This window comes from Falco biarmicus, chromosome 1 (genome assembly GCF_023638135.1).
Source record: "Falco biarmicus isolate bFalBia1 chromosome 1, bFalBia1.pri, whole genome shotgun sequence".
In the NCBI taxonomy this organism is placed as follows: domain Eukaryota; kingdom Metazoa; phylum Chordata; class Aves; order Falconiformes; family Falconidae; genus Falco; species Falco biarmicus.
The window spans coordinates 15,212,801-15,239,368 of record NC_079288.1 but is presented as its reverse complement, the minus strand read 5'-3'; the positions used below and the strand labels follow the sequence as shown (position 1 = coordinate 15,239,368).

Here is a 26,568-nt window from a genome sequence, read left to right as displayed (position 1 = left end):
TCAGTCTACCTATGAAAACCCAAAACATGAAAGCTGTCAATGAAGCACATATGCTACAATGCACTTTTCAGAAGGGGAATCTAAAGAAGGCAGGATAGTAACAGGCACCATGGACTGAAAAAACAAAACTCTTCCTGTTGCACTATGCACAAAGAGAAGCTGAAGCCTGCTTTCGCTGGATATGAAGTGCCTGGGAGACCCACCGCAGCAAAAAATGTTACAACTGAACTGGTGAAGTCACAAAATCAGCACCTTTGCATGGAAAGGCCAAAAATCAGAAGTAACTTGGTGATTTGTTAGCTGCTTCAAGTGAAAGCTGGCAGGAAGAAGGTTTCAGTAGCCTTAAATATCCTATCCATCCCTCCCAAACACACAACCTCCTCTGATTCACAACAGAACAGAAGACCAGCCACTGCCTTAGGCATTTTTCTCACAGTCATTTAGAAAACACACAAGAGAAAGGGCAAGCTTAATGGTGCTCTCAGCAGAGATGGAACAGAGGAACTGTCAAGCTGCATTTGATCACCACCAGGGATGAACAAACCATATAAAGGGACACAGGGCTGTCACAAGAGGCAGAATGAGTTGCTTTTTAAAATTTTCTTAGAGGCCTCTCCTGTAAAACCTGCAGTGCAGGAGGCATTTAGAAAAAGATCAATAGAGATCAAACTCTAAAACACAGAACTTCACGGCTAATACTTCAGAGCTTCTACAACACCCTTGATTTGTCTGTGTACTAATCATTTGGTATAGAGAACATTTACCCCTTACCTCCATGGCTTCTTGTGCTATATCTGGCATGCTGGACTGCGGAACAAGTTGTACAAGACCTGTAATTAATTCAGCCGTGCTACCTTGTGTCTCAGGACCTTGCTTTCTTGGGTTCTACACAGCAAAAAGAAAAACAAGTTTAAATTGCAAAACTTTTTAATGACTGACCATGTTACTGACCTCTACAGCAGATTCCCATAATTAAACTAAGTAGATTTCTGGATCTTTGAGTACATGCTTTTTTTTTTTTTTTTTCCCCCCACAACTATGATACCCTGTGCATATCACATCTTTGACAGAATTGAAATATTTTTAAATTAAACATTAAATAGACCTGAAAAAATGGAAGATCTAAGACCACATCTGTCTTTTTACTCACTGAAATGATGACTGATTTCTCCCCCAACACTTAATTTAGTTTTCTTCTTCTATTCCCCTCTCCTCCCTTCAGTGTTAGAGAGCTTTATGCTCCAATGCATTGTGTTGCCCTGGTTCTGTAAAATTTCTTAGTTTCTTTTTGGTTTTGTCTTTTCCTTTGAAAGCACAGAAGCATTATGACCAGAGAAAAGACTGAGTAGGGTAGTATCCTAGATGCCAGGTTTATGGGTTTGATTTTTATTCATTTAGTAGCTTCAGAACTAAATTTTACTATTAATGAATACTTTGATATACTTACACACAGCAAAAGCTTTGGATCAGCATGGATCAGTTTTACCAAAGATAACAGCAAGAACTTGTAGCTTCTGGTTTCCATATCAGTAGGTTTTTCTTTAAATTTAAGGCTTGTCATTTTCTCCTTAAATGTAAGACTCTGATGGAAGGAAAAATCACAGACATTGTCAGTAAGGTAGTCTACATAGCAGTTGTAATTAAACATCTAAGTGTATTGTTTTTATAATCTGTAATTCATGAAAAAGTTTAAAAGTATATAAAATTTACTCAAGTATAGTCACATAGCCTTCTACTTAAAAATCCCCTTTTATATACGCATATGCTATCACTTATTGTATCTTTAAAGTTTGCTTAAGAGTTGTTTTAGTGAGCTGCACGTGTACGTAAGAAGTTTTTGCATAAGAAACTGTGGCAAAAGAAAAATGGATAGAACTACCAAAAAGAATTTACAGGAATTTTTCTCCGGTCAGAGAAAGAAATAAATGTATCCAAGTAAGCTTGAATACATGAGAGGGTAGGGAACTTTTTTCCAAAGGGAAAAATAGTCTCTTTATTTTCTGCCATAATCACAGTCCAGATGATAGCATTTTCATCTTTAAGACCTCTGAAAAACAAACCTTTCAGTTTTCACAAGGAACACAGTCCATCGTTTAAATAAAAAAAAAAAACACTAGTTCCATCTGAAAAAAAAAAAATAAAAAATCAGTAAGCTACTTCTGTACCAGCCAACTTCCTTATATGAAATGGAGGACATTTTAAGGTATGCATTGACGGTTCACATAATGTGTTCTGGTTTGACTCCAATGTGAATTATATCATATTCTACCCCTGCTGTTCACACAACAGAATCCAGGTAGCAATATGACCAACACATTCAACAAACGCTTATATACAGTACTGGCTGCGAAACAAGTGTATATGGATACCACTAGTTGTAAGGATTTAAAAAATAGAGTTTATGCTTCAATGCTACAGCCCTTCAAAGTGAACACCTTGTTGTATGGCAATCAACAGCAGTTTCTTCATCTCAACAAAAGCAATCTGGATGCATGGTAAAGTCTACGAAAAATAATATAAATATATATACCTGCGTGTGTGTATATATATACACACATACGCATATATGGTGAACTCAAGTTAATTGGCCCCCACTATGTCCAAAGACAAAATATTTTCATCTTTCTCCAATAAGTTTACAGAATTTATATTTTCATTAATTTTAACCTTTTATCAGCAGGGATTAAATTAGTATTTTTGCTTACAGCTACCAAAATAGTTAAGAGACAGTAAGTTTGGACGAAAAACTGCCACTGTGATATTCAACACAAGACAGAATACAACGCTCTTTAGAAAGTCAGCTTTTTAAACTATTTTGTCTAGTTTATTATTTGCTGACATCTCAAAGAATAAAACAAATTTGTTTTTCATTTTCACTAAACTTTGAAGTTTTGAAAAAGAAAAAACCAGTTTGAAATCATCCTCAAGGTAACTGAAGAGATATGGTGTTGTATAATTAAGTTCTACAAGAAATTAGAACCTCATGCTATCTTGTTAAATAGTTATTGTGAAAATAAACAGAATAAAGTCTACCACATAAAAAGCATCCTATCAAGAAATTGATACCACACTGGTAGAGGTAACTAATTCTGTGCTAAACCTTTAGTTTGTTACAGTTAAGGCAACTGGGAGAAGAGGCACATGGCCAAAGAAGCTGATTTGTTTCTGTGAAGAGATTTATTTACTTCACACAATCGAAACTAAAGACTATCAAGAAACAAAGATGGGGACATGACTGCTCTCTGCAAGGGATATCAAGGGGATAAACACCAGTCTGAAGCTAACAGACAACACTGGCACAAGAACAAATGGGGATAAGTTAGACATAAATAAGTTTAGGCTGGAAATTAGAAAACATCAGAGTGGGAAGATTCTGGAAGAGCACCGTGATGGGAAAAGTAGGGGGCAGAAAGAAATTAATAAAACCGACAAAAAGCCTTTCCTTCTAGGAAGGAGCTCAACTGGTTGTGAAAGGGTTTGCCTTGCAATTGCCAAAAGCAGAAGAGGTCTCCTCCAGCCCTACATTCTCATGTAAAACATGCTACCTTCTGTATCCCAGGTGAAGGGAGGTGACTGCAGTGGTAACTATGCACAGAAAAGTCAGAGCAAGGAAAGGCTTTTCTGCGGTAGTTACAATGGGTCATACTTACAGCAACAGAGGCCCACTGCCATGCAAAACAGTGACTGGTTGGCATCTGACCATGTCAGCGACAGCAGCCAGTAAGAACAGAAAATAAGAAGCAGAAGACAAAGCACCACCAATCAATGTCAGAGTTGCCATTACAATACCCCTGCTATTTTCTCAACAGATGAATATATACATGTAAAAAGCAAGTTCAACATGTCGTAGCTTTCAACTAAAGGTATTTTGATTATTTGCTTTCATTTGAGAAGCCAAATAGGAATATTTTCATGTATCATTTTAGGCCTTCTATAAACAACCAACCATGTTCACTTGACACGTCAGAAGTCCTAAATGGAAAGTTCAGAAGCAAGGCAACACAGCTACATGTGAACTTACTACAAAAATTTGGACGAACTATAAATTTGAATGTACTTAAGACTTTTTCCAAGACAACCAAGAATACTGACTTTATTTCATCATGCTTATAAAATCTTTTACTTTGTTGCTGTCACCAAGACCAAACAGTCAACTTGCTCAACAAAAAGCAAGCAAGACAAATGAAGAGAAGTGATATTCATGCCAATCATGGTAAAAGCATTGCCGTTTTCAGAAATTATCTTCACATACAGAATGCTTTGGGGTTTCAGATTAAACAAGAATGGACATATTACCTAGCTATTCACACAGCAAGAAAGCTTACAAGGAACAGTTAGCCACAGAGGACAGTTACAGAAGAAATACTTCTATGTTACCAGTTCAAAAGCAGCATGAAAACTGAGAAACATACATCGCTAACTGAGTAGAAACAGTTAGTCAATATACCGAAACCTGCAAGGTTTACAGAGCATGTATGGCGGCTCTCTGTTGCTTTTTGAATTGCAATGTTCTTCCCCCCTCTAGTTTCCAGTCTAAAGTTAATGACTAAAAAAGCTGGAATGGGATGGAGACACAGGAAAAACAACAGGTTTGTGTTTTAACAGCTTCTTTAGAAGTCTTACCGGAGTCATGCGAATTGCTGGATGTGCCCCACAGCCTTGAATAGCTTTGTGAAGCGTCTCACTGAACATGCTGCGGAGCTCCATGGAGTGGCAGTACACAGCATCAATCTTGGGCCACCAGTCCAACGCAGACTAAAACAAAAACACAGAAATGCTCAAATGTTAAACTGGTAATATCAGTTAAGACTATGATTGATGTTAGTCCTCTAAGAGTTACAAAAGCCACGGGATAACTAACCTTTACAGATTAGTATTTTACACAGTATTACACAGTATTTTGCATTCTTGTAATAAAACTCATAATATTTAAGAGAATTGTAATAAAAGCAATACTTTCAACTTAGCTGCTTACTGTATTACTCTTCTTTCTGCAACAGCACTAACTCTGAAACTATAAATGCAGGAAACCACAGTAGAATGCCAGTAAGTAATAATACAAAACAAAATGAAAAATTGGTATTTTAAGTGCTTGATAATATCTGAAAAGCTGTATTACTCCACCACATCTACAGCAGCATTTTCGCCCCCCCATATGTTAAAGTGCCAAATACTTTTTTTGGTTAGTTTTGTGGGTTTTTTTTTAAATATAGAGTTTTCATTGTGGTGTTGGGATAAGTGAAACAGAAAATGTTGTGTAAATTAAGTAAGGCTGGTTGCTCAAAGTCATATTTTAGTGACTTAAACAGTAACAAATTGAAGATGAACCACTGCACAAACTTCCCAAATATTTTTGGCACTCAGCGCTTACTACAATTTTACACTATTTGAATTCATACTGGATCAAATCCCTGAGCAAAACCATGAGGCCATCTTCCCCGAAGTTCCTATGTCAATATACTAGAAGCAGCAGAAGGTAGTGTAACTATGCGTGACCTAGAAGTGTTTTTCATGTATTAATAAAGCAGCACCTATTATAAAACCAGACAACCTAAGATTCATTTGTCATCTAATATAAGAGGCTATTAAAACATACATGTACTGAAGTTTTATACTGGAATACAAGCTCTCAAACTGGGAATCCAACTGCACAGCATGAATAAAATTTGTATGTCCCTCCTTACTAGCAAGCAACTCTTGCTGCATGGATACAGGCAACCAAACATGGTCTGCTATTCAAATTGTATTTAGTAAAACTGATCTGAATAGAAGCCACCACAGATTGCTGGGCTGATTAAATACTTTCAGAACTTACATTTGTGATTATTCGGTGGAGTGAATTTACCAGCACATAATGAAATGTTGATGGGGAATTCTGCGCCAAGCAGATCTAAAAAAAAAATACATAAAAGCCACTTAGGAACATCTTTGTCTTTGCCACCTTTGTTATCACACTGAATAATATACTGGAGCCTTTCTAAGAAATTGACAAAGCTGTCAAATCTAAACAAGAGAAAAACCTAATCAGCTAAGGAAAGGTTTCTGAAAACATGCAGGGACTTATTATTAAGGGATATGTATACAGTTGAACTTATTTATGAGCTCCCAGCTGCTGTCAGCGTAACTTCTATAACTGACAGGTCACACTTACCAGTAAGTAGTGTTCTCACCTTAAAGTGTTGGTTATTATGAGGGTTTATGCGGAAGCAGGAAACTAAGCAGTCAATCATAAGGTCTACATCTGCATTTTGATTGCCTCTTGAAAAAGGTTTGCTTGGATTAAACAGCAAATTCTATATATTTAAAAAAAAATAAATATATAAGTCAGACACCAAGATTATTCTTGTCTACTTTTAATACAAAACTTTCCACTGAAAAGTACTGCAGTATTCAATTAAGGAGAAATTAAAAGTTTATTTCAGTATTTTCAAACTTGGATTTCTTCAATGCAAATAGGAAGCAAATTCTTACCTTAAGATCTACTACCATGGACTGCACTAGTAGGAAAATGACAGAATTATCTTCCCAGTTGATGTAGGTAGATGCTTTGCACAGTTTAACACAAGCAATAGCAGCACTTTCAGTCAGCTGTCTGCTCCCACTGTGGCCTGCAAGTGCTTTCCTGAGATTGTCCAGAAACAGTTTCTGCAGAATTCAAACCAGGAATAGTTATAACCAGAGCTTTGGTAACCTGTGGTCAGGGGTTTTAGACCCTTAAATACTAAGAACAAACAACACTGCATTTTCTGATCAAAAATCACGGGTATTGGGATTGCAAAAAAACAACTTGATGCAGCATTTTGGAGAAACATTATGTTTATTAAAGATATTCATTTTGAATGATCTAGGGTAATCAGACCAGCAAAGATAGATGGTTGTTTATTCTCAACCAGAATGTTTGCAGCCACATCATCAAGTTCAACACCTGCTACAGGTACTGCAATTATGGAACACACAATACACACACTGCAGAAACCTAGAACAGCACAATCAGGCCAGCTATGCTAAGCTTGCTACTGGTGGAGGCAGGGGAAATAATTAACACTGGGAATCAAATCTCCAAGGAGATTTAAAAGTTTAGAAATACCATTGTTTGGGACATGCTATCTGTATGAATTATTGACAGCGAAAGAATGTATGTTAGGTGAGAATTTTAGAAGGGTGCATAAATTTACAGATGGAACTGTAATGTGCTTTTTAGGCAGGAAAGACAAAATAAAATACACCTGAAATACAGAATAAGCAAAACTAATAAGCATCCTCTAGAAATCAGAACCAGAATTCACATACTTTTCTTCTCTTACCTTGTTCATTTTAGTCTCCTCTACCACATCCTTTGCTATATCTTGGATTATCTCTGGACACAGGACCAGGAGTATGATTTGCAGTGGCCAAACTGCTGCTTTACGTTTTGTGCTTTCAGCAAAGCCATCCACTAAGTCAAACAACTTCTCTGCACAATCTGCATAAAATATAAACTGAAGTTCAGTATCAATTTTAATTATGAAAAGGTAAAGAACAGGTATAAAAGAGCAGAGGAATGGCTTCACCTACACAGAAGACAAGTTCTGTTTTGCAAATTACTGGCCCAGTACTGGGGATAAAATGATCTCAACCCAGTTAAAGATATGGTTTACCTGAAAATACACCTTTTCCTCTCTTTTTGACTAAAGACAAATATGTTCTCCAAGTTTTTTGCTTGTATCAAGTATATATTAAAGTATATATTAAAGTATAAATGAAGTATATATTAAAGAGTTTCCATCTTTTGGGTTTTATTTCTTTGTGTTGTGAACCACAAAATGAATCTCTTTAAAAGGAGTCAGTAGAGAAAAGCAAGTGATACACCCTTGCTTCCTTGATAAAGGTTGACAGAAATTTGTTTCTTATTTGCAGGCTGCAAAGATGCAAAGAGGGCACAAAATGCAAGTGAACGTGGGGTTGTCTGAGAAACCAACTTTTGAATACTATGTCATTTATTATGCCTTACCAGCCATATCAGTCTGCGGTGTTTGATACAGCTTTGTGAATTCATCAGGGTAGTTTTCCACCCAGTTCCAAAATGCCTGCAGATAATGCAAAACATCTTAACATTTCAGAGCTTACCATACTTTTTCCTGAACTATGTACTTAAATAAAGAGAGATTTTACCCTTCTATCACTCGATTTCTTGCAAAACATATGCGTCAAAGGGATGCACCAACTTGTATTTTATAGTAAATTGCTGAATTGCAACTATTCCTAAATTAGAGAAAGTCTTCAAATAAGCAATTAAACAGAAAATAAATATTAAAATACTTACCTTTTCAAGACTGTTGATAACAGCCAACTGAGCTACTTTCTTAAGGGCTTTAAACTTGAATACAGTCTCTGTAAAAGTAAAACATTTCTGCATTTAGAAAAGAAACAGTTCTGAAAAGTAACACAGATTATAAAAGACACTTGAAGTGCAAAGCAAATTAAAAATCAATGTCTTTATGCTACTTAAGTATTTCTAAATATTTTGGTAGATATATGACTTTGGAGTAAAACACAGAATTAGAGATATACATATCAATACTGTTGCGCCATCTCTAACTAGCTATATTCAGATAAAAACATTTCAAAACACAGGCTCAAACCATACCTTGCAAAAGTCGTTTTAGTTTTGAACAATCCACACTGATGTACTGTAAAAGTTCAATATCATGAACATCAGCATTATCTTCTGAACAAACAGTCAGTTCCTGTAATCTAAAAATACGCAAAGTAAAGTAACTTCTCCAGATTATGTCAGATAGGTATGAACACATACCTATGGTTCTATACATTTGAATAGCTGGGGAATATTATATGATCTCACATAATACAAATCTCCTCAAACAAACTCTTCCAGGTTTAGAGATGAAAGAAGGATCTTGCATGATTAGGAGTTTATACTACAGTCTTATTCCATCCTCACGCTGAACATGGATCTAGAAATAGCAGTGATGACTCTCACAAGATACCAATACCATCTGGTGATAGTCTGTTTATGCCCAACTTCTGCCTAAATTCTTCTGTTACCTACCATACTGTAGCAGTAATCTTGTCATCTCTTCAACTAAATGTTAAATTCATGGAATCATGACACCTTGAGACTACTGCTTCTTACAAATCTCACCCCAGCAAATTTCCAAAGAGGAAAGCAGTGACTGATAGTACTCAATACCACTGAAGGGAGCTACAACCACACTTTGTAAGCTAAAGAAGGTCCATGTTTTTCTGGCCTAAGCTAACAGGATGAAGTTTAATCACACCAGTTAAAACACAATGGTGTCTTTTTACATTTAAGATGTAATGTTAGATGTTAGATGATTTACCAAACATCTCATCAGATACTAAGCCACTAATAACTAAATCATATGTTCTCACAAACTAAAGATTGCCATGTCTCATTCCAAAGCTACAGATGCTTTTTAGATGTGGAATGCAATTTCTAGGACTACACACAAAAGCAGTTCTTCATTTCTTCAACACCAGGGATACTTAACAGCGCTCGATGGGAATGGGAAGGTCCCCACTGCTGTGCTTTTTGTGCCAAAAATCCCCCAGCTGCTGTACAAGGCCTAGAAATATGCCTAAACAGGAAGCACAGGTCAGAAGACCAGCAATGCTAACTGTCGGCAAGCTGACCCCTGTGGAGATCAGCAACAATTGGTCAAATATTTAACTATTTATGTACAAGCCATTTTGAAGTGAAAAACAGGTTAAGGAAAAAGCAGTATGTTCCAGCTCAAATGGATGGTAAGAAGGGCTTTGGAGCTTGAGAAGTAAACCATGCTACAGACATGCAAATAAGTATAGATGCATGGACTAGATTCAAAGACTGTCAAAAAACTTCAACTAAAAAATACTTCCTATAAAAGGAGCAAAAAAATTGTTTCCATTTCCATAAGCAACAAAACATAATCAACCTATTGAGTAAAACCACATCCTCCATGCTAGCTGCCAAGTCTATGTTCTTGAAACAGAAGTTATTAAACGGTCTGTAAAAGCTTTTAAAATACTCAAAATTTTGAATTATTAAACAATTTCAGACTGATTTCTAAAATGCAAATAGTTTCCAAACTGTTGGAATGGAACAGTTTTTACATTATAAGCAATACATAAATCTTTGTTTCAAATAAATTGGCATGCTCATTGCTATGCAACCACATAAGGCTGACCAAGCTACACTTGTAATAAATCAAGGATGGTGTTAGCTGGAAAAACGTGTGATAAGAAAGAGCTAAGGTACTTCACGAACTTTCAAAAAACATCAAAGTATTGCAGTAATAAAAAGCTTAATATACAACTCTAGTGGATTGGCAAATGCTGAAAAATCAGAAGGATCTGGAACAAGGCAAAAGGAGTAAAGAATAGATGGAAGCTTTGGGCCTGTCTCTCTTCTCACTTCAAACAGCAGAAAAGACAGTTATTTTTACAGTAAATGTGCTGTGAAACTCAAGTCAGTCAGAAGACAAACCCGTCTTTTCCAACAACTAACAAACAGTCCAGCTGTTTTGTCCCCTTCAGGCATAAGACAGATTTAACACAAAAGCCTTCAAGCAGGAAAAATTAGGAAAGAAAACAGCCTTGGAGCTCCAACAGAGCTGCTGACAATCAGAAATGTTGCATTCTGAATTCATAACTATATGGACACAACCCATTAACTTAGCATCCTTTTTTTTTTTTTCCCCAAAACACCTTGCACCCAGAACAACTCATTCAGCCAAGTTATCATTATTTTCACTCTACAACTGCATTTGCCTTGTACTTATGAAAGCAGACTAAAAAGACAATAAATGCAGCTCACAGAAAGCAAGCTGGCGGTAACCTGGAATGGATATGAAACAGGTTTTTTGTAACCTGAAACTCAAGTAAAATGTTGAAAGGTAGAGGGAGTTTCACTTCAGAACTACCTTGGTTAAGTATCATTTAAACACTAAACTTTGCTGAAATGCAAAAGACTACAACTCACGATAGGTGTTCTAGACACCAGTATGTAGTAGATTAGCTAATACACCAAGTCAGGCTACTGAAAAACACCTACCTGGTGGAAATGCGGCTGAACACAGCATTAAAGTTATTGCAGCTAAGAGAAAAAAGAACCCCAGAGGCAGAATTACGTAGTTCAGCTGCATGCTGGTTCCCTTCACGGTAAGTGTGGATGAAGTGGCAGATTTCTGGCAGCAACTGTTTTACCAGCATAGTCTCGTCTAGTCGCATGGTATCCTTTGGTTGCTAAAAATAAACATTCAGTATTTCATGAAATTGTTTTGTACATTTAGAGGCAAAAAAATGGAGATTCTGCCACTACTAGGCACAAGACCTGAATCTAAACTTCTAATTCTGCCTGCAGGCTATCACTGACCATAGTGTAAGTAGTCTACACAGAAAAAAGGCTTCCTTCCATTTGAACAATTAACCCGTATCATTCAAACCACCTTCAATTTTCATTTGTCTCCAAAATATGCAGGACACCAAGCTGATCAATGTCAGCAAGTATCAAGCAAAATACCAAACTAGTTTTTGAAGTAAAATACATTTCTGTTTTTACGAATGCACCCTGTTGATTTGTGTAAAGCATCAGCAGTAGAACATTAACTATGTCAGCTTTGAATGGAAGCTCAAAGGGCAAAGACCCACCCTTACTTCTCCTAGTTAGTATTCTAACCGCTGTATTTTGACAGCAAATATTTTATATTAAAAAATTAACCAAAAAAGTAGTGCTTCTCCCTTGCTCTTGCCTGGGGTTGCTCTATGTAAGTCCAAAATGGTTTAACTTTCCTGCAAAAGAAAAATCTAATTTTTGCCAGTTTGCACAGTATGAGACATAAGGAAACTATTTACAAAAGAATTCAAAGTGAAACTTTGCTCTACTAAGAGCAAGTTTTAACAGAAGGGTCAGCATTAAAGCTTTCTAAAATTCTACCAATGAATTTACCATAGGGAATTGAGAAGTTTCAGAGACTCCCACTTAGTTGACCTGAGTCCTGTTGCCATGAGAACTTGATGAAACATTGAGCAAGAACAGCGAGCAAGAAATACATCTGAAGATATCGCAGAACACAACACTCTTTGTATAGAACTTTGGCTCAGTCTTATTAAACATATACTGGCTCAACTTGCTCTCATTTGAATTGACAAAGCAAGAAGTATTCAGCACAATTTTAGGCTGCTCAAATATCATCTATCAGGAAAAACACATTAACATTTCAAGCAATACGCATATAAACAACATTTTAAAATAATTAATTTCTGACATTAAAACAGTTGTTTTGACTCACTGCATCAAAGACACAAAAAGTGCTGAAAAGAAGTGTTTACCTCAGCTTAAAAGCTGAAAATTTTTCTGGAAAATGTATTTACTTGGATCTTTTTTGATTTTAGAAGAATCCACAATTATTCGAGACTGTTTCAGTACTGTAATATAAGATACACTGCTTGACAAATCTAACCATAATAAAGTCATTACCTTATAAAGAAAGAACATTCAAAAGCTGTTGCAGGGAAACAACAAAGAGCTTAGATAATTTCACAACATTCATCCAGGAATATAGCTTTAAAAAAAAAATATTCCTTTCTTGTTGAAGGAATAAACTATTGCGAATTTTGCTCACAGTGAAGTTTGGCTTTGCAATTACACTGTTCAGCGCAGTAAGTTGAACAACCTTTTACATCCCAAAGGTAACAGCAAACTGCCTTGCAGCATAGCTCTGGTTGGAAACATCAGGACTGGACTCCCAGTGGAAGTTTGGACATGGTTAACTAATGTAATCTAGGAAACACCTGCAAAAGTAATCTTTAGAATGGTGATAGCAACGTTTCTGGTGTATATATAAGTACATGGAAAAATTGCTTCAATAAATGAAAGTTTTAAGAAATTTGAAGAAAAATCAACACTGGATGCAGGAAACCTGGTAGCATAAAACTGAAATACTTGTACTTAATTATCTGCTACTTTTAACATGATTTACTATCCCATTACTTCTTCTGTTTAAATTGTGGGATGAAAATGTTTTGATGCATCTATTCAAAAAATACTGAGCAGAACATACCACAGGCATTCAGAGTTTATAAAAATCTAGTGAAGCTTCATGACATCTAATTCTTCATTTGGGTTTGTGTCTGCCCTTACTCTACTTCACACACATCTCTGAGTTTATTTGTGCAGTTTTCTGCAATTCTTTTTAACAAGTTATTAGAAGAAGAATAACTTCATAAATTAGTTGAGTAGTGGGAAGGGCAAATTCAAATTTACTTGAATCTATTTAGCTGAAAAAAGATCACTAATTTTAGGCAAGAAAAAAGCACCACCAAATGCTTAATTTATCAATTATATCAACTACTTGCATTTATAGGAATTTTTAATAATTTTTAAATAGCATTAATCCTACTTTGTTCTAAATTAGATGAGTTTTAAGTTTAGCACCAGTAACAACAGCATACACAAGCATTTGATTCCAACTTAGCAATTGCTTATGCAAGCCTACTCACCCCTGCCAGACATTTTTCCAGTGTATCCAAGATAATCAGCTGAGATAGATATAAATTCTTTTCAGCAGTTTCTCCAAATATTCTCTAGAAGTAGAAAGGACATGGATTCATCTGAGACACAGAAATTTGACTTGTAATGCATTAACGCAGCAAAGTGGTACAATAGGTTATTGCTCCTTTACTGCTCTGGTTTTGAGCTTAGAAAGCAAGCCAGCAAAAATAGATTAAAATAGGAATGAAAACCTTATCACTGAAGAAATATCTTTGTCCAGTCTGCAATGTTAAATCTAATAAGGAACAAACAGTTACCGTAAAGTAAGACTGGAGGTACACTGCAGCCCCTTATCTTCATCAGGCCTGCGATTTATACAGAAATGAAGGTTATATCTTTTCAGAAACTATTTTGGTATCAATTACTGCTGACTTTTCCAATTATGTATTTCATTGCCAACATCTTAATAGAACTGATGTTACAACAAATCTGTATCGACAAGCTTATCAGAGTGCTGCAAAATTTAGCACAGACCACAGGAAGAAACACATGAGACCCTCCAAAAAGATGCCACACTTTAGACACAGGATGAAGGCAGAATTCCATCAGGTGTTTAAGCTAGCACCCAATTTTACTACCAACAATAGTTACTAATTCCAGCAATATTAAGACAGCAAAATAAAGCAGAAAAGATTTAGCCAAAAAAATATTGGTACTATTGCCTACACATGTAGAAGCCACCCAAAGGAAGCTGTATTTTAAACCACAGGAGAGGTTAGCTCAACTAAGTCTAAGTTTCAGCAGAGTGCAAACCCTCAAGACTTTCTTCTAAACTAAGACTATTATGGCAGTCTACCGGTCTGTTTTGTTTCAGCTGTAGAAGTCTTTCAAAAATATTGCGGATTCATACAATAGCTCAGTCCATCAAGCATAAAAAAAGTTGTCTTACTCCTCAGAGCAAAGCAAATGTTGCCTATTTTAATTGACACATAGCTAGGTCTCTCCTTTCAAAACCTACGTATCACATACAGAAATTTCTTTTGACTGTATAGGTCAATAATCTTACACATTAACACATTCCTTCATGCCTATGGAGTTTAATTAAAATAAATTATCTTTCAAAAGGGACTACAGGTAGCTTTAGGCAGCCTGAAATCCCTAGCAGTAGGGCAACCTATTTTCTGCCTTTATCAAACTACAAATTTGTAGTGTTTTAGAAGATGCATATCTCCATGCAAGTGACATCCAAAAGAGCTCACTGAAAACTATCCTACTAAAGCCATATAAAAAAAGTACTGCTAGAGTTTGGCCAGTTCTGTTGCCTGTTTGTGGAGATTCCACATGATCACAGCTTCAAAACTCAATGAACTAAACTTTTCTCATGAGAAATCCAAAACCAGACCTTTCATTAAAAAAATAAATCTCAAACTGCATCCTCCTCCTCATAAGGGATTCCTAAACTTTCCATTTACCCAACTTGATGGTAATAGTTATTCTTCTAGAGTTGACACTATGGACCATCCACACTCATTGCTTTTCTTTTCTAGGTTTCTCTTCTCTTTGGTTCCCCTGAGGTCTATTTTAAATGACAATTTTAGTGATGCTGATGAGTCAAGTATTTTGATGGATTTCAGTAATCATTTTATGGTTCCCTTGGAGGCAGAAAACCAGTATGCAGAAGGAAACCATCTACTGAGACACCTGGCTCTGAAGATTTCTCTTTGGGAATTCATATAAAAATCACCTTGAATCTCATCCCTTCACACCAGTCTACTGCCCGCAAGAATCAACATTAAGTGGTTTATTGAGAGGCTGTGATCCGTTAACAACAAACAGAAGAGATGTGTATCACACCCACACATTTTTCATTCATTTTTCTTACACACTAGTAAGGTATCCCTTTGGAGATAGGAGCCTACAGAGGCAGCATTAGGCAGGAGACTCTTCTCAAAGATTTTTCTTAAAAGGTTCTGACAGAAATTAATTTAGTTATTATATTTTTATATATATATAGACATACACAAATGCTAAAACATCCAAACAGCCTGGAAAATTCAGACAGCCTAAGTTTTTAATCCTTTTCCTTTCTTTTTCCTTTCTTCCTTTTCCAAAAGGATTCCTGGCAGGTCATGCTCTGGCAGGACAGATGGGAGCGGGGAGGCGGGGGGGCGGAGCGGAAACTTCCTAGTGCTGCTGCTCAGCAGCTCCTCTGCCCTGCTGCATACCCCCTCTGAAGACTTTGCTAGCACCTCTTCCCTAGATAACTGAAGCACCTTTCCACGCAATGGCAAGCATCCTCCACCACCACCCAATGAGCAGTGCATACTACTGGTCATGCTCAGAGCCCCAGTGCAGTATTATTAGGTACCTACACATACCCACGCCTTGTACGTGTTCCCAGTCACAGACCATTCCTGCGACCAACAGAAAATTCCCCTTCATCACCACCTTCCTTTAGATTTCTCTGACACAACTATCTCACTGCCTTTTATACATAACATAGCTCAGTGCTGGTGAACTTTAGCACATAAGGATGAAAAGAAAAAAATTAACTGTAAAAGGCAAGACTAAATTTCAAGTGACTCTCTGTGGATAACAAGCAACAACCATTTCAAAAAATCATGCAACAATCCAAAATTAAAAAAGCTTACCATGTTATTAACATTTTTTAAGATATTGGTGAGACCACTGATGACCAGGGAAAACTTGTACTTGGAAATGTTTATGAGACATTCCTTATTGTGCTCCGTACTGACTTTGGTGTGGGTATTCTGCTGGCCAGCCTTTATGGGAAGCTACAAGAAGAGGTAAGTATTACACACTGTTTTATACTGAAATTTACATCTTTACAGATGGGTTAAAAATTTCTGAGACACCAGAAACAACCCTGAAAAACATTCTACAAGAGACAACTACAAACACATTATTATTTCATTTTCTCTACATTCATCTTTCTATTAGCTATCTATAGAACAAAATACTGAAGTTCAACTATTTCTTTTTCTGAAACAAAACTAAACCTCTATTTTGTGATAAATTTTCTACAAACCAAGTGTCAAAGCAATCAAAAGAAGCAGAAAAACGTAAGAGAGAATTCTCAGAAGAAGAGTTTCTTAATTTCAAAAATTGGCTCGTTAAACACCAAAAATCTTCACAAGGCTAATACCTGCAAGAAAAAACCTGCCTCTTGAAACCCGAGAGGAGGTAATATCACAGCAGTTCACAAAACAGGTGAGTCGGAAGGCGATTAACAGTGGTTCGAGTGTCCTCTGCTCCTTCACAGGACAGAGCTGGCTAAGAGGTACAACTGAGTCCCAGGAGGAGCCACCACCACCAGCCTCCGCAGGGCCCACAGACTGGGATGAGCTGGGGTCCCCATACAAACACACCCCACTGCTAGGCAGGCAATGAAGTCTCAGCCTCAAACACACTTCAAGCACTGGCAAGCCGAACACAACTTGTGAGCCCCACATTACCCACCCTTGCCCAACACCCAGTGGTAAAAACTAGACTTGAAATGCATCTTTGCCAGGAAAGATAAGATTCAGAGTGACTGCACAAAACTGAGATGTTTCTCCTGCCATGTGAACACTAGGCACTTTGTTTCATGCTGTACCCAAATTCTTCAAGGGTCACAACCGAGTCACTTCCCAAGCACGCAGTCACTTCCCCTGCATGCTCCTCACAGGGCTGGCCCGTTACGAAAATGTAAGGAACGATTCTTCAGAAAAAAATCATTTTACTGAGGATTTCTGTTTTTAAAAAGCAAACAAGGGAACAAGAAAGGAATCAGTATTATCACTTCTTTTTGTAATCCACATGTGCCACTTGTATTTTAAAGCATGACATAGGAATTCACTAGCCAGAGAAACTTCAATTGCTACTACAAGTTTTAACCAATTTTGACTAGAATTATTAATAAGCGTGTATTCTGAAAGACGCTGACAGTTCAGAGTAAATGCCACAAAGTAGTATTTTTGCATTTGCTGGGCGGGGGGGGGGCGGGGCAGGGAGTTTAAGATGGGTTAAAAGAAGGATTCCAAGGAAGTACACTCAGCTTTACAGATGCAAGATGCTTAAAGAGCCACCTTCCAGGCTGGGGGCCTCTGCAGACTTGGCAAGGGTACTTCACATACCGTCAGTAGTCACGAACATCTCTGTCAACCATTTAACATTACTAACTTTGCTGATAAAATTTAAAGGCCCATATTTAAATGCTATTAAATGCCCAATTTAAATATGCTAGATGAATTGTATTAAAGAACCCCAAACTTGGAACATTTTTTTTTTCCCCATCAGTTTCAACTGCATCATTAAACGCAGTCTACTTAACATCTTCCATTTGTGGAGAAACGGACCTCTTCAATATAACCATCTCGTTTTCATGCCCAAGTGTAATTTCTTCTCCATATAAACTGCAGTTTGGCTTGGGGTTTAGTACAAAGTCTTTTGGTACTGCAGACTAGGATCAAACTGGCTGGGTTTTTTTCCTAAGAGAATGGTTGACTTAAAAAAAATGACTGAACTTCCGTCCTTGATCACAGAATCATTTAGGTTGGAAATGACCTTTGAGTCCATCAAGCCCAACCGCCAGCACTGCCAAGCCCATCACTAACCCACATCCCTAAGCATTGCACCTACGCATTTTTTACACCTGCCAGGATGCTGTTGGCCACCCTGGCACCCTGCTGGCTCACATTGCCCAGCACCCCCAGGCCCTTTTCCACCAGGCACTTTCCAGCTGCTCTTCCCCAACCCTGTAGTGCTGCATGGGGTTGGTGTGACCCACGGGCAGGACCCAGCACCGAGCCTTGTGGACCCTCACACAGCTGGCCTTGGCCCATTAGATCACACAAAAGACCCCACAGCAACAGAAAGGCCCAGGAGGAATGCCTGCTTGCCATTCAGACAGCGGCTCAGGGATCTCTGGCACCAAGCCTTGAACCCAGGGAACCACGCCAAGGGCCTACCCCTCCGTGGGAAGGGCTGATGCTTTTTGCCTGCACAATCTCCTATAGCAACAAGTTCCATAGGGCTATCAAGGTAATTGCCACTTCATTTTGTAATTCTCTTGCAAGTGTTCAGACTGTAATGCTTTAAAACAGTGTGATGCATTTCAATGTGCTCATTTTAAAACTGGAAAAAGCAGAACAAACAGCATTTATGACTCAAGCTTTGTTTTCATCATTGGATGTTATTTTTACAATACATTTTCAGAAGTCATTAGTGGAAGATACATACATTTAATTAAAAATTTCACCATTACTAGTACTTTTTATTTGAATTTTCAAGTCTCTGTGCTGGCAACAGCAGAAAAGCTGAATACAACTGAGTGATAAAACACTTCAGAAGTGCCTCTCAAAGAAACTGTGTCACAGATCTAGTTCTGTATGCTTCCATGCTATAGAAACATTGTATTATATACTTTTAGAGCTTCCTGCCACAACAGCCATTGCAACAAGGTCACCTAGAAGTAAAACTGCTTTCTATACTACCATTCAAAATAGGAAACTATATAAAAAAGGACGTATTAGCACTGATGCTTTGAGTTTTTTTATTTCTCTGCTATTTCCTTTGTGCACTCTGACATGCTGGAGTACTGTAAGTCCCCTAACAGAATGCAGTGCCAGCGCTGAGTGACCAAAAAGAAACTAACTTCTATACAAACATCCATCGATCTAAACATTACAAGAAAAATAGTAGAAAAAAGTTGACATTTTACTTTCATTGCCTTTGATTTTATTTTAGAAAAAAAGAAAGACTGACACAAATGGTTTCCTGTATAGCTTTTATTTGAATTGAAAACAGAAATCAAAGCACAAAGCTTAAATATAACTGGAGCTTCAAACTACGAACACATGCACCATTTTGAACTCATCCCAGCTTAGCAAAGGGATAGTCCACTACTTGAATTCAGCTGTTTTCACTAGTGAAATAGGAAGCAATAGCCAACAACCTTATAATGACACTGCACACATGCAACCCACTCTGAGGCATGCTGCCATACACCCTCTCTCCCTCTAATCTAGTTTGACTATGCCTCACACAAAGCTATCAAATAAGCTACAGAAGACAAGGAACAATGGCATTTTGGTCTACAATTTGCCTTATTTTATGCAGCAGACAAAGACAAAATAGGTAGATGAAATTGGAACCCTTCCAGTGATCAAATCTTAAATCTTCTAAGATCAATTTTAAAATGACACTGCTGCAAAAGACAACGAAAAGCCATTAAGTAGCTGAGCCTGACAGTTGCAATAATATATTACAAGACCCGGTGTAGCCTGAACTCAGGACACAAGTCATCTTGTGTATCAGGTATTGCTGAAACAACTAGAAAAGCAAATATATAAGATGAAGCATCAAAAGTATCTACGAGCTTACACCAGCCATGCAAGCTCCCTAGCTGTTAGAACACATCTTTCAACCACATAGACAGTTTAATCCAAACTTTGTTTCCAGAAGTGCATTTCTGACTGAAAAGTAGGAAGCCCTGCTTGGCCCATGTGCAGCTTCTCCCAAATCTGCTACTGCTACAATACCAAAACTGAGCCACTCTCACAAGGTTTACTAAATGCAAAGAGGTAACAAAGCACTACCTGTAGGAGAAAGAGCAACACAGAACATAAGAGATTATTTTCTTTACATTTCCAAAAGGCATATAGTAAGAAGTAAACCTTAGAAATAAGAGATCTGCACCACGTACCTACAAGACAAGACTGTTAAAATTAATCCAGTTGAACTAGTAGCTATTAAAATATTGATTTTTAAAAAGTATTTATTACCTCAAAGATGCAAAATCCCTTCAACTTGCCTAAGTAAAATTAAATTATTCCATCTTCATGGAAAACGCAAATTAAATCACTAATCACAAATACTGTTAAAAAACTATATCATTTAAGAAAAAAACATGATTAGGCCAACTCACAGATACACAGGATCATAGCACATGGTCAGCTGCTAGCATCTTAGAAAATAATACTAGAACAGCACTTCAAAAGCTTTTTCTACACACAAGCTTGGCATCTGAAAAATTACTGCCCCTAAGCATTAATACGGCATATGTTGTTAACCATTCTACAACAGTGTCTGGCAGCCACAAGTTGTCTGGTCAATTTGCTGTCTACAGTGATATCCAGGAGGCCTGTAATCCTGCTGAAGAAAGAAAAGGCAAAGGTTTTCCTATGCCTAATCACGCCTACCTATCTGTTTCTGGAGATAAAAATGTTTCAGTTTCTTCAGACTTGTGAGACAATAACTTTGCCAATTTAAAAAAAAAAGGGGGGAGGGGTGCAAGTAATTGGCTATTCAGAGGAAAAAAAGAAAAAATATTTAATGTACTTTCTTAACAAGTTCTTTGCAGTCGAATTTGGCTTTGAAACTTTAAAGTAAGTGCTAGTACAGAATTATAAAGCTGTTTGAATAAGTGGAAAGCATTGCAGTATCTGATAGCACACAAGACTCATCTCTTTGGAAGTGGCCTCAGTTTAGAGACCGATGTACTTTTATCCAGAAAGCCTTCTTTGATCATAGATGTTAGCAAGAAGAATGGGTGCTTTCCATGTCTGTAGAAGAGATCAGCACCTGTTTCAGGTATCCTCTAGTCTGATGCAGTAAGGTATGATCTTTTGCTAAATGTACATGGACAACACTAATAGGCTTGAATGTCTGTAAGCTATTCCACTCAGTCCTGACAAAGGCTAACATTAAATCACAGATTTTATTTTGTCACCTGTAATTAATGAACACAAAGTTTAATAATCTCTCTTTAGTAAAAAACAGTATTTAATCTTCTTTTCAGCAGTTATGGAGCAAACAAGCGCTTCATCACTTCAAAGTCACTATTTCAACTTTTTTGTGCAAGATATAACATTGCAGAACATTAAAAATTCAGAATCTGACAGATAAACCTAGTCTGCCATAGGATTCAGAATGACAGCTGTTGAAATCACTATCCTGACAAACCTCTTGATGCAGACAGAAGTCACCACCCAACCATGCACAGGTACCCTGCAATTCAGCACTTTCAAGATTCAGCTTCACAGTGGTGGCAGACTGCAGAACCCTCACTGCCTCCTCTACCTCATGAAAAGCACATTTGGAGAGGGGAAGGTGGAAGACAGATCCCCGGGGATACACCTCAGGGAAGGAAATTCTCCGTTTGTCTATAATGGGCTCATCATTTTCAGTAAGCGTCTTGAAATGTCGGAGTGCATCTGAGCCTTGTGCCTTTGATTCAGGTTCAGGAGAAAGTAACAAACGTAACATCTAGGAAAAAAAAATCCCTAGTGCCATCCCTAACAGCATAGAAATCTACCTCACTTTCCCCTTTCAAACAGTTTCTTGGAACTTCTTCAGCAGACTGCAACACAGAGACTGGTGAGACAGAAAATACACACAGCACTCCTCTATCCTCAGCACCAGTACTGTCAGAACCAGATACAAATCTCTTTTAAAAAGTCAACAGGCATCTTCCAACTATAAACATGCACTGCATCACCTTCTACAGAGGCATTATTTAGTAAAAGAATCTCGCAACTAGGCCTTCAGAAGAATATGGAACTCGGAAAATATTTTACACAGATTGCTCTAAAACAGTATTTTCAAAAGGTTAACTAAAAGTTGATGCTGTGAACAAATGAATATTTACCCATACTGTTAACACAAACTGTTGTGTTAAGTAAGGACAAAACATCTGACACTTTTCAGCAGCTCATTAATGGACTCAGGTAACATCTGTTGCATGTGGGCCATTCCTTCACCTGTTCTTTAGGACACCATCTGTGTGTAGTACAGCACTTCGTTTGGAAATACATTACGCACACAGTTTTAGAAAGATATGATCAAAGCTGCTTCAGGTTTACATTAGCAAAAGATGAAACAGCACACTTGTGCTTAAGAGCAGTGTTATAGCTTGTTTCGGATCTTAGCTCCTGTGGAGATCTGTTTCAGACAGAGCAGCTGTGGAAAAAAGTTACATCTTCTGCACAGACCAGCCTTACCTTACAGCAAGATATCATTTCACTTGGGGAGCACAGTCAGCAGAACTCATGGGAAATACTTTAAAACACATCTTATTACTACTACCGATTTCTTAACACGCGAAGATGAAAAACAGTTCTGAAGAACACAAAGCTGGTACTTGCAAGGCAGTGCTTTTTCACATCTCTGATTCTATACAGATTTTAAATGCTGCAGAGAGAATCACCAGGAGGAAGGAATATTCGCTTTAATATCTTTTAATGAAAGTAAGAATAGAACATCGCTACGGGCTTTCAGTTTTTACAAAAGCTTTCTTAACTGAAGGCAGTAATACCTCATAAACTACAAATGAGGAGCCTAAACCATAATCGACATAATAAAGGGCCTCTTTCCTTAAAGCATATCATAATCACTTAAGTTGCCACAAGTTTATACAGGACTAATACCTTTTACTATACCTGATAGTTTTAAAACAGTCTAGATTTAAATGGTTTAGGCCATAAGGCTTCTCAGAATGTGCTTAGAACTATTTCACTACTGTATCAGCCTTCCCATGATTTCAGCCTGTAACACATTTAAAAATACTGTAGAAGTACAGTACATAGAACTGTAAGTAAACATTTCCATAGGAAAAGAGATAATTTTATTTTATTGATGAATATTTATATTCATCAATAAAATGGGGGGGGTATATATATAAACAAATATAAAATGTGGTTTATATGAAACCACAGAGAACTTTACTAAAACACAGTCTAGCTTCTTTGTGCTACTGCAGCCTAACTCTATTCTGCTCACTGAAAGTTTTGAAAAATATAGTAACTAGTCCTACATACAAAATCAAAGAGATTTCATATGTGCTGTATGACAAATGTGATCTAGCCTCACATGTACCATCACCAGTTTCTTTCTGCACCAGCTGAAACCTTCAGGCACCCTTCAAGGGTAGCTCAAAGAAGAGTGCATTGCAGCAATTGTAATCTCAGAAGTGAGCGCAGCTGGGCAAGACCAGCAGTATATTTGAAAAATGTATTCAGTGAGCCAGTCAATGGTTAATTCATAAAACTATGCTTGCCAGTCATTTTAGGCCCACAGAATTGTACACACAAAAGCAGATTTTAGTTAAAGCAGCATTTATAACAATAAACAAGAGCAGACAAGAACAGACTGGTTTGCACTGATTTTTCTTGTTTTCAATACAGATTAGCATTCCCTTAGTTTGTTGTTTCATCTGTCTTAAAATGAATTCAACTGCTTAGCAAACGAATGAAAAGCATGTCTACATCTATAAATTTTCGTGAGATGATTACATTTTCCTCCTTTGTGAAGGAAGGAACGTTGAAAAATTGTCTTCTCCCACACAGAAAAAAAACAAAACTAAACAACCCACAACCAACAAGAGCTCGCCTTCCCTATTCAAACATACTGATGATACAGTGAGTGGTGGCTCCCTCAGTGCTGAATCAAAAGGTCCTGCACTTAGAAGGGCAGCCATAATACGCAAAAACTCAAAAATGCATTCTCACCATTAAAATAACATGCACATATTCAGTATATTTTTAATGAAGTATGAACCTGATGCTCAAATGAGCAGTCTAAAAAGTAACAAGTAGATAATTTAATAACCACATGACTAGCCAATAATGACACAGATGTAAGGAGTTAGAAGAAGCACGTAAACATCACCATTGACTGACAACGTATTTAGTAGTATTGATAGCGTCACGATAACCTAGCATTTTGGTGTTCAGGTAAGAATAGTCACCACTCCACTGCGAAGATCACTGTCAGACTGGGCAAGGCAGAGGAAATGAAGTATCAAAAGCAAACAAAATTAAGAACCCTGAGCTGAAATTAACAAATGAGAAAACTTCTCACAAAAAAAGTAAGAGATTAACATCTCATCCTTAACTGCTTCACTCAATAATACAATATTTAAATTTTTTAAAAATTGCACTGGAAACCAATCAAAATCTTGTGAATAGCACCTATCACACAGGCCACACCATGACTACAACAGGCAATACTGCATTTGATGTACTCTATCCCTGCAACTCCAGTATTTTAGCATCTCAAAAATCAGAACAGCCTTCTTCCTATCAAGAGAGGATTCCTCCCATACACCTATCTGTAATTATCCCCAAAAAGGTATAGAAAAATAGTTCTGTTTAAGAAGCTGAGGTTCTTAACTCCTAGCAGATGTTGGCAAGCCCAGTTCCACAATATACATAACAAAGCAAACGACAAAGCCTAGGGCCTTTTAACACCAATAACAAAGAAGCATTTTCTTGCATTATTGGGAGCATAATCAGTACCATGCTTTTTAAGCTTATGGAAAAAATGATCTATGACTCAAGATAAGGGGGGAATAAGTTAACTATGCAAATATGCCTAAAATGTATTGGAAAAATCTGCATCATTTTCATGTCAAACGACAAAGTTTGATATTTTCCTTTTTTTAAAGAAACTTCACTTACAGCAGCTTTAATATAAATGTAAAAAGGAACAGCTTATTTCTATTCAACCAGGCCACAGTCTTTCTGCAGGTTGTTAAAAGCCAAGCATCACCAAGAGGGACATATGATTACAAGGCAGGTGAACAAAATTCCATCTACGGAACCAGCTTAGTGTTTCTGATAGCTGTTACACCAAACAGGGTCTCAGAGAGCTGTCTCTTGTGTGACACAAAGGCTGTACTCACAGTCTAGCAAAATGAGACAACACAGAAACTGATCATTCAGCCTAAATTGAGCTCACACGCGTCAGGAAAGCATCTTGGGAGTGAAAATGCAAAGCCTAAGCACTAAGCTTAGCCCCACTGAGAAAGTCATGCCACCTAATCCCTGTAAGCAGTTTCTGCATGCGGATCACAGAAATACAAAATCTAAGGCCAACAAATCCCTCTTCCTTCCATTCAGAAAATTTTTCTCCAAACTACTAGTGCTGACTTTTGTAAAGAGAAGTAAATATCTGTCACTGTACCAACACTGGCTGGAAAACCCTCTTCATCCCATGCAACTATGCTCCCAGCGATGGGGATGAAATCTCCCTCTGACACCCACAGTTAGGCTATGGGGAACAAGGTAGAATCGCCCCATCAGTTCCACGCAGTCCTCCTTAACCCCACTCGTGAGGCTTTACCTCCCTTCTGGCGAGCAAGACGGTGCAAAGCGAGGAAGTAAATTCCACAGGAATGTCTACAAAAAGGAAACACACTTTTGGAAGAGGTGGGAAAGCAGCGGCGAGGCAGAACCGGGCATCTCACCGCCCCGCTCGCTGCACCGAGCCGAGGACTCCGCCACTGCCCCGGCGCAGGCTGGCACCGGGGAGGCCTCCCCCCAGCGCGGCGGGACCCCGCTGCAGAGCGCCGGGAAGCAGCAGGTTGGCCGGCGGGGGATACCAGGCCGGCGGCAGCGCCCGGCCCCACCCAGCCACCCCGCCCGGCACAAAGGACGCAGCCAGCCGCCGCCCCCCGGCCGGGGCCGAGCGGGGACCCGCCGCCGAGCCGGGCGCTGAGGGGAACCCGGCGCCCTCGTTTTCCCCCCCCGGCCCGACAGGGAAGCCGGCGGCGGGGGGAAGGCGGGAGGCAGCGTTCCCCCCACCCCCCGCCGCCCCGGGAAGCGGGGCAGCCTCCCTCGCCGCTCACCCCCTCCCCGCCCGCGCCTCAGCCCCCGGCCCGCCTCAGCCCCTCACCCCGGCGGCAGCCCGCACCGGCCCTCCCTTGCCGCTCCGCCGGCCGCGGCCCAGCGCGGCGGGGGCAGCCGCGCCGCCGCCCCTCCTCACGGCCGCCCCCGCTACCTGCTCATCGAAGCGGTTCACCACGGCCTGCACCCACTCCACCGGTTTGTGGGCCGCCATCTCCCCCCCGCCTGCCCGGCCAGGGAGGGGGGCGGATCCCCGCAGGGAGGGCGGCAGGCGAGGCGCCGGGCGAGGGGAGGGTCTCCGTATCCCTGCCGCGCTCCGGGCCCTCAGCCGCCCGCAGCCATCAGCGCCCAGGGCCCGCCATGACACCACACCGGAAGCGGGAGCGCAAGGCCGCCCCCTCCCGCCGAGCAGCAGCGCCGCCGCGGCCGCCGCACCAGGGGCAGCGCCAC

General features: G+C 38.8%; 1 protein-coding gene across 11 annotated transcripts in view; it reads right to left on the bottom strand.

Annotated features, from left to right (window-relative positions):
• The window catches only part of NF1 (neurofibromin 1), a 103,685-nt gene extending 77,176 nt beyond the window's left edge, over window positions 1-26,509 (bottom strand). For 4 of the 11 annotated variants that reach the window (XR_008824199.1, XM_056353235.1, XM_056353223.1 and 1 more), the window contains exons 1-14: window positions 26,273-26,508; window positions 16,144-16,287; window positions 13,501-13,584; window positions 11,054-11,244; window positions 8,627-8,733; window positions 8,303-8,370; window positions 7,991-8,066; window positions 7,305-7,462; window positions 6,472-6,645; window positions 6,171-6,293; window positions 5,816-5,890; window positions 4,624-4,755; window positions 1,448-1,582; window positions 772-885 (exon numbers count right to left, since the gene is read on the bottom strand). Coding sequence is in view for 9 of the 11 variants with exons in the window: in XM_056353235.1 (XP_056209210.1) it covers window positions 772-885; window positions 1,448-1,582; window positions 4,624-4,755; window positions 5,816-5,890; window positions 6,171-6,293; window positions 6,472-6,645; window positions 7,305-7,462; window positions 7,991-8,066; window positions 8,303-8,370; window positions 8,627-8,733; window positions 11,054-11,244; window positions 13,501-13,584; window positions 16,144-16,287; window positions 26,273-26,332 (1,641 nt within the window). In the remaining 2 variants the exon portion in view is untranslated. Of the gene's footprint in view, window positions 1-771; window positions 886-1,447; window positions 1,583-3,650; window positions 3,711-4,623; window positions 4,756-5,815; window positions 5,891-6,170; window positions 6,294-6,471; window positions 6,646-7,304; window positions 7,463-7,990; window positions 8,067-8,302; window positions 8,371-8,626; window positions 8,734-11,053; window positions 11,245-13,500; window positions 13,585-16,143; window positions 16,288-26,272 lie in introns of those variants that run through there. The other 7 variants (XM_056353200.1, XM_056353203.1, XM_056353213.1 and 4 more) reach the window with 4 other exon arrangements.
• Between the last annotated feature and the right edge of the window lie 59 nt (window positions 26,510-26,568).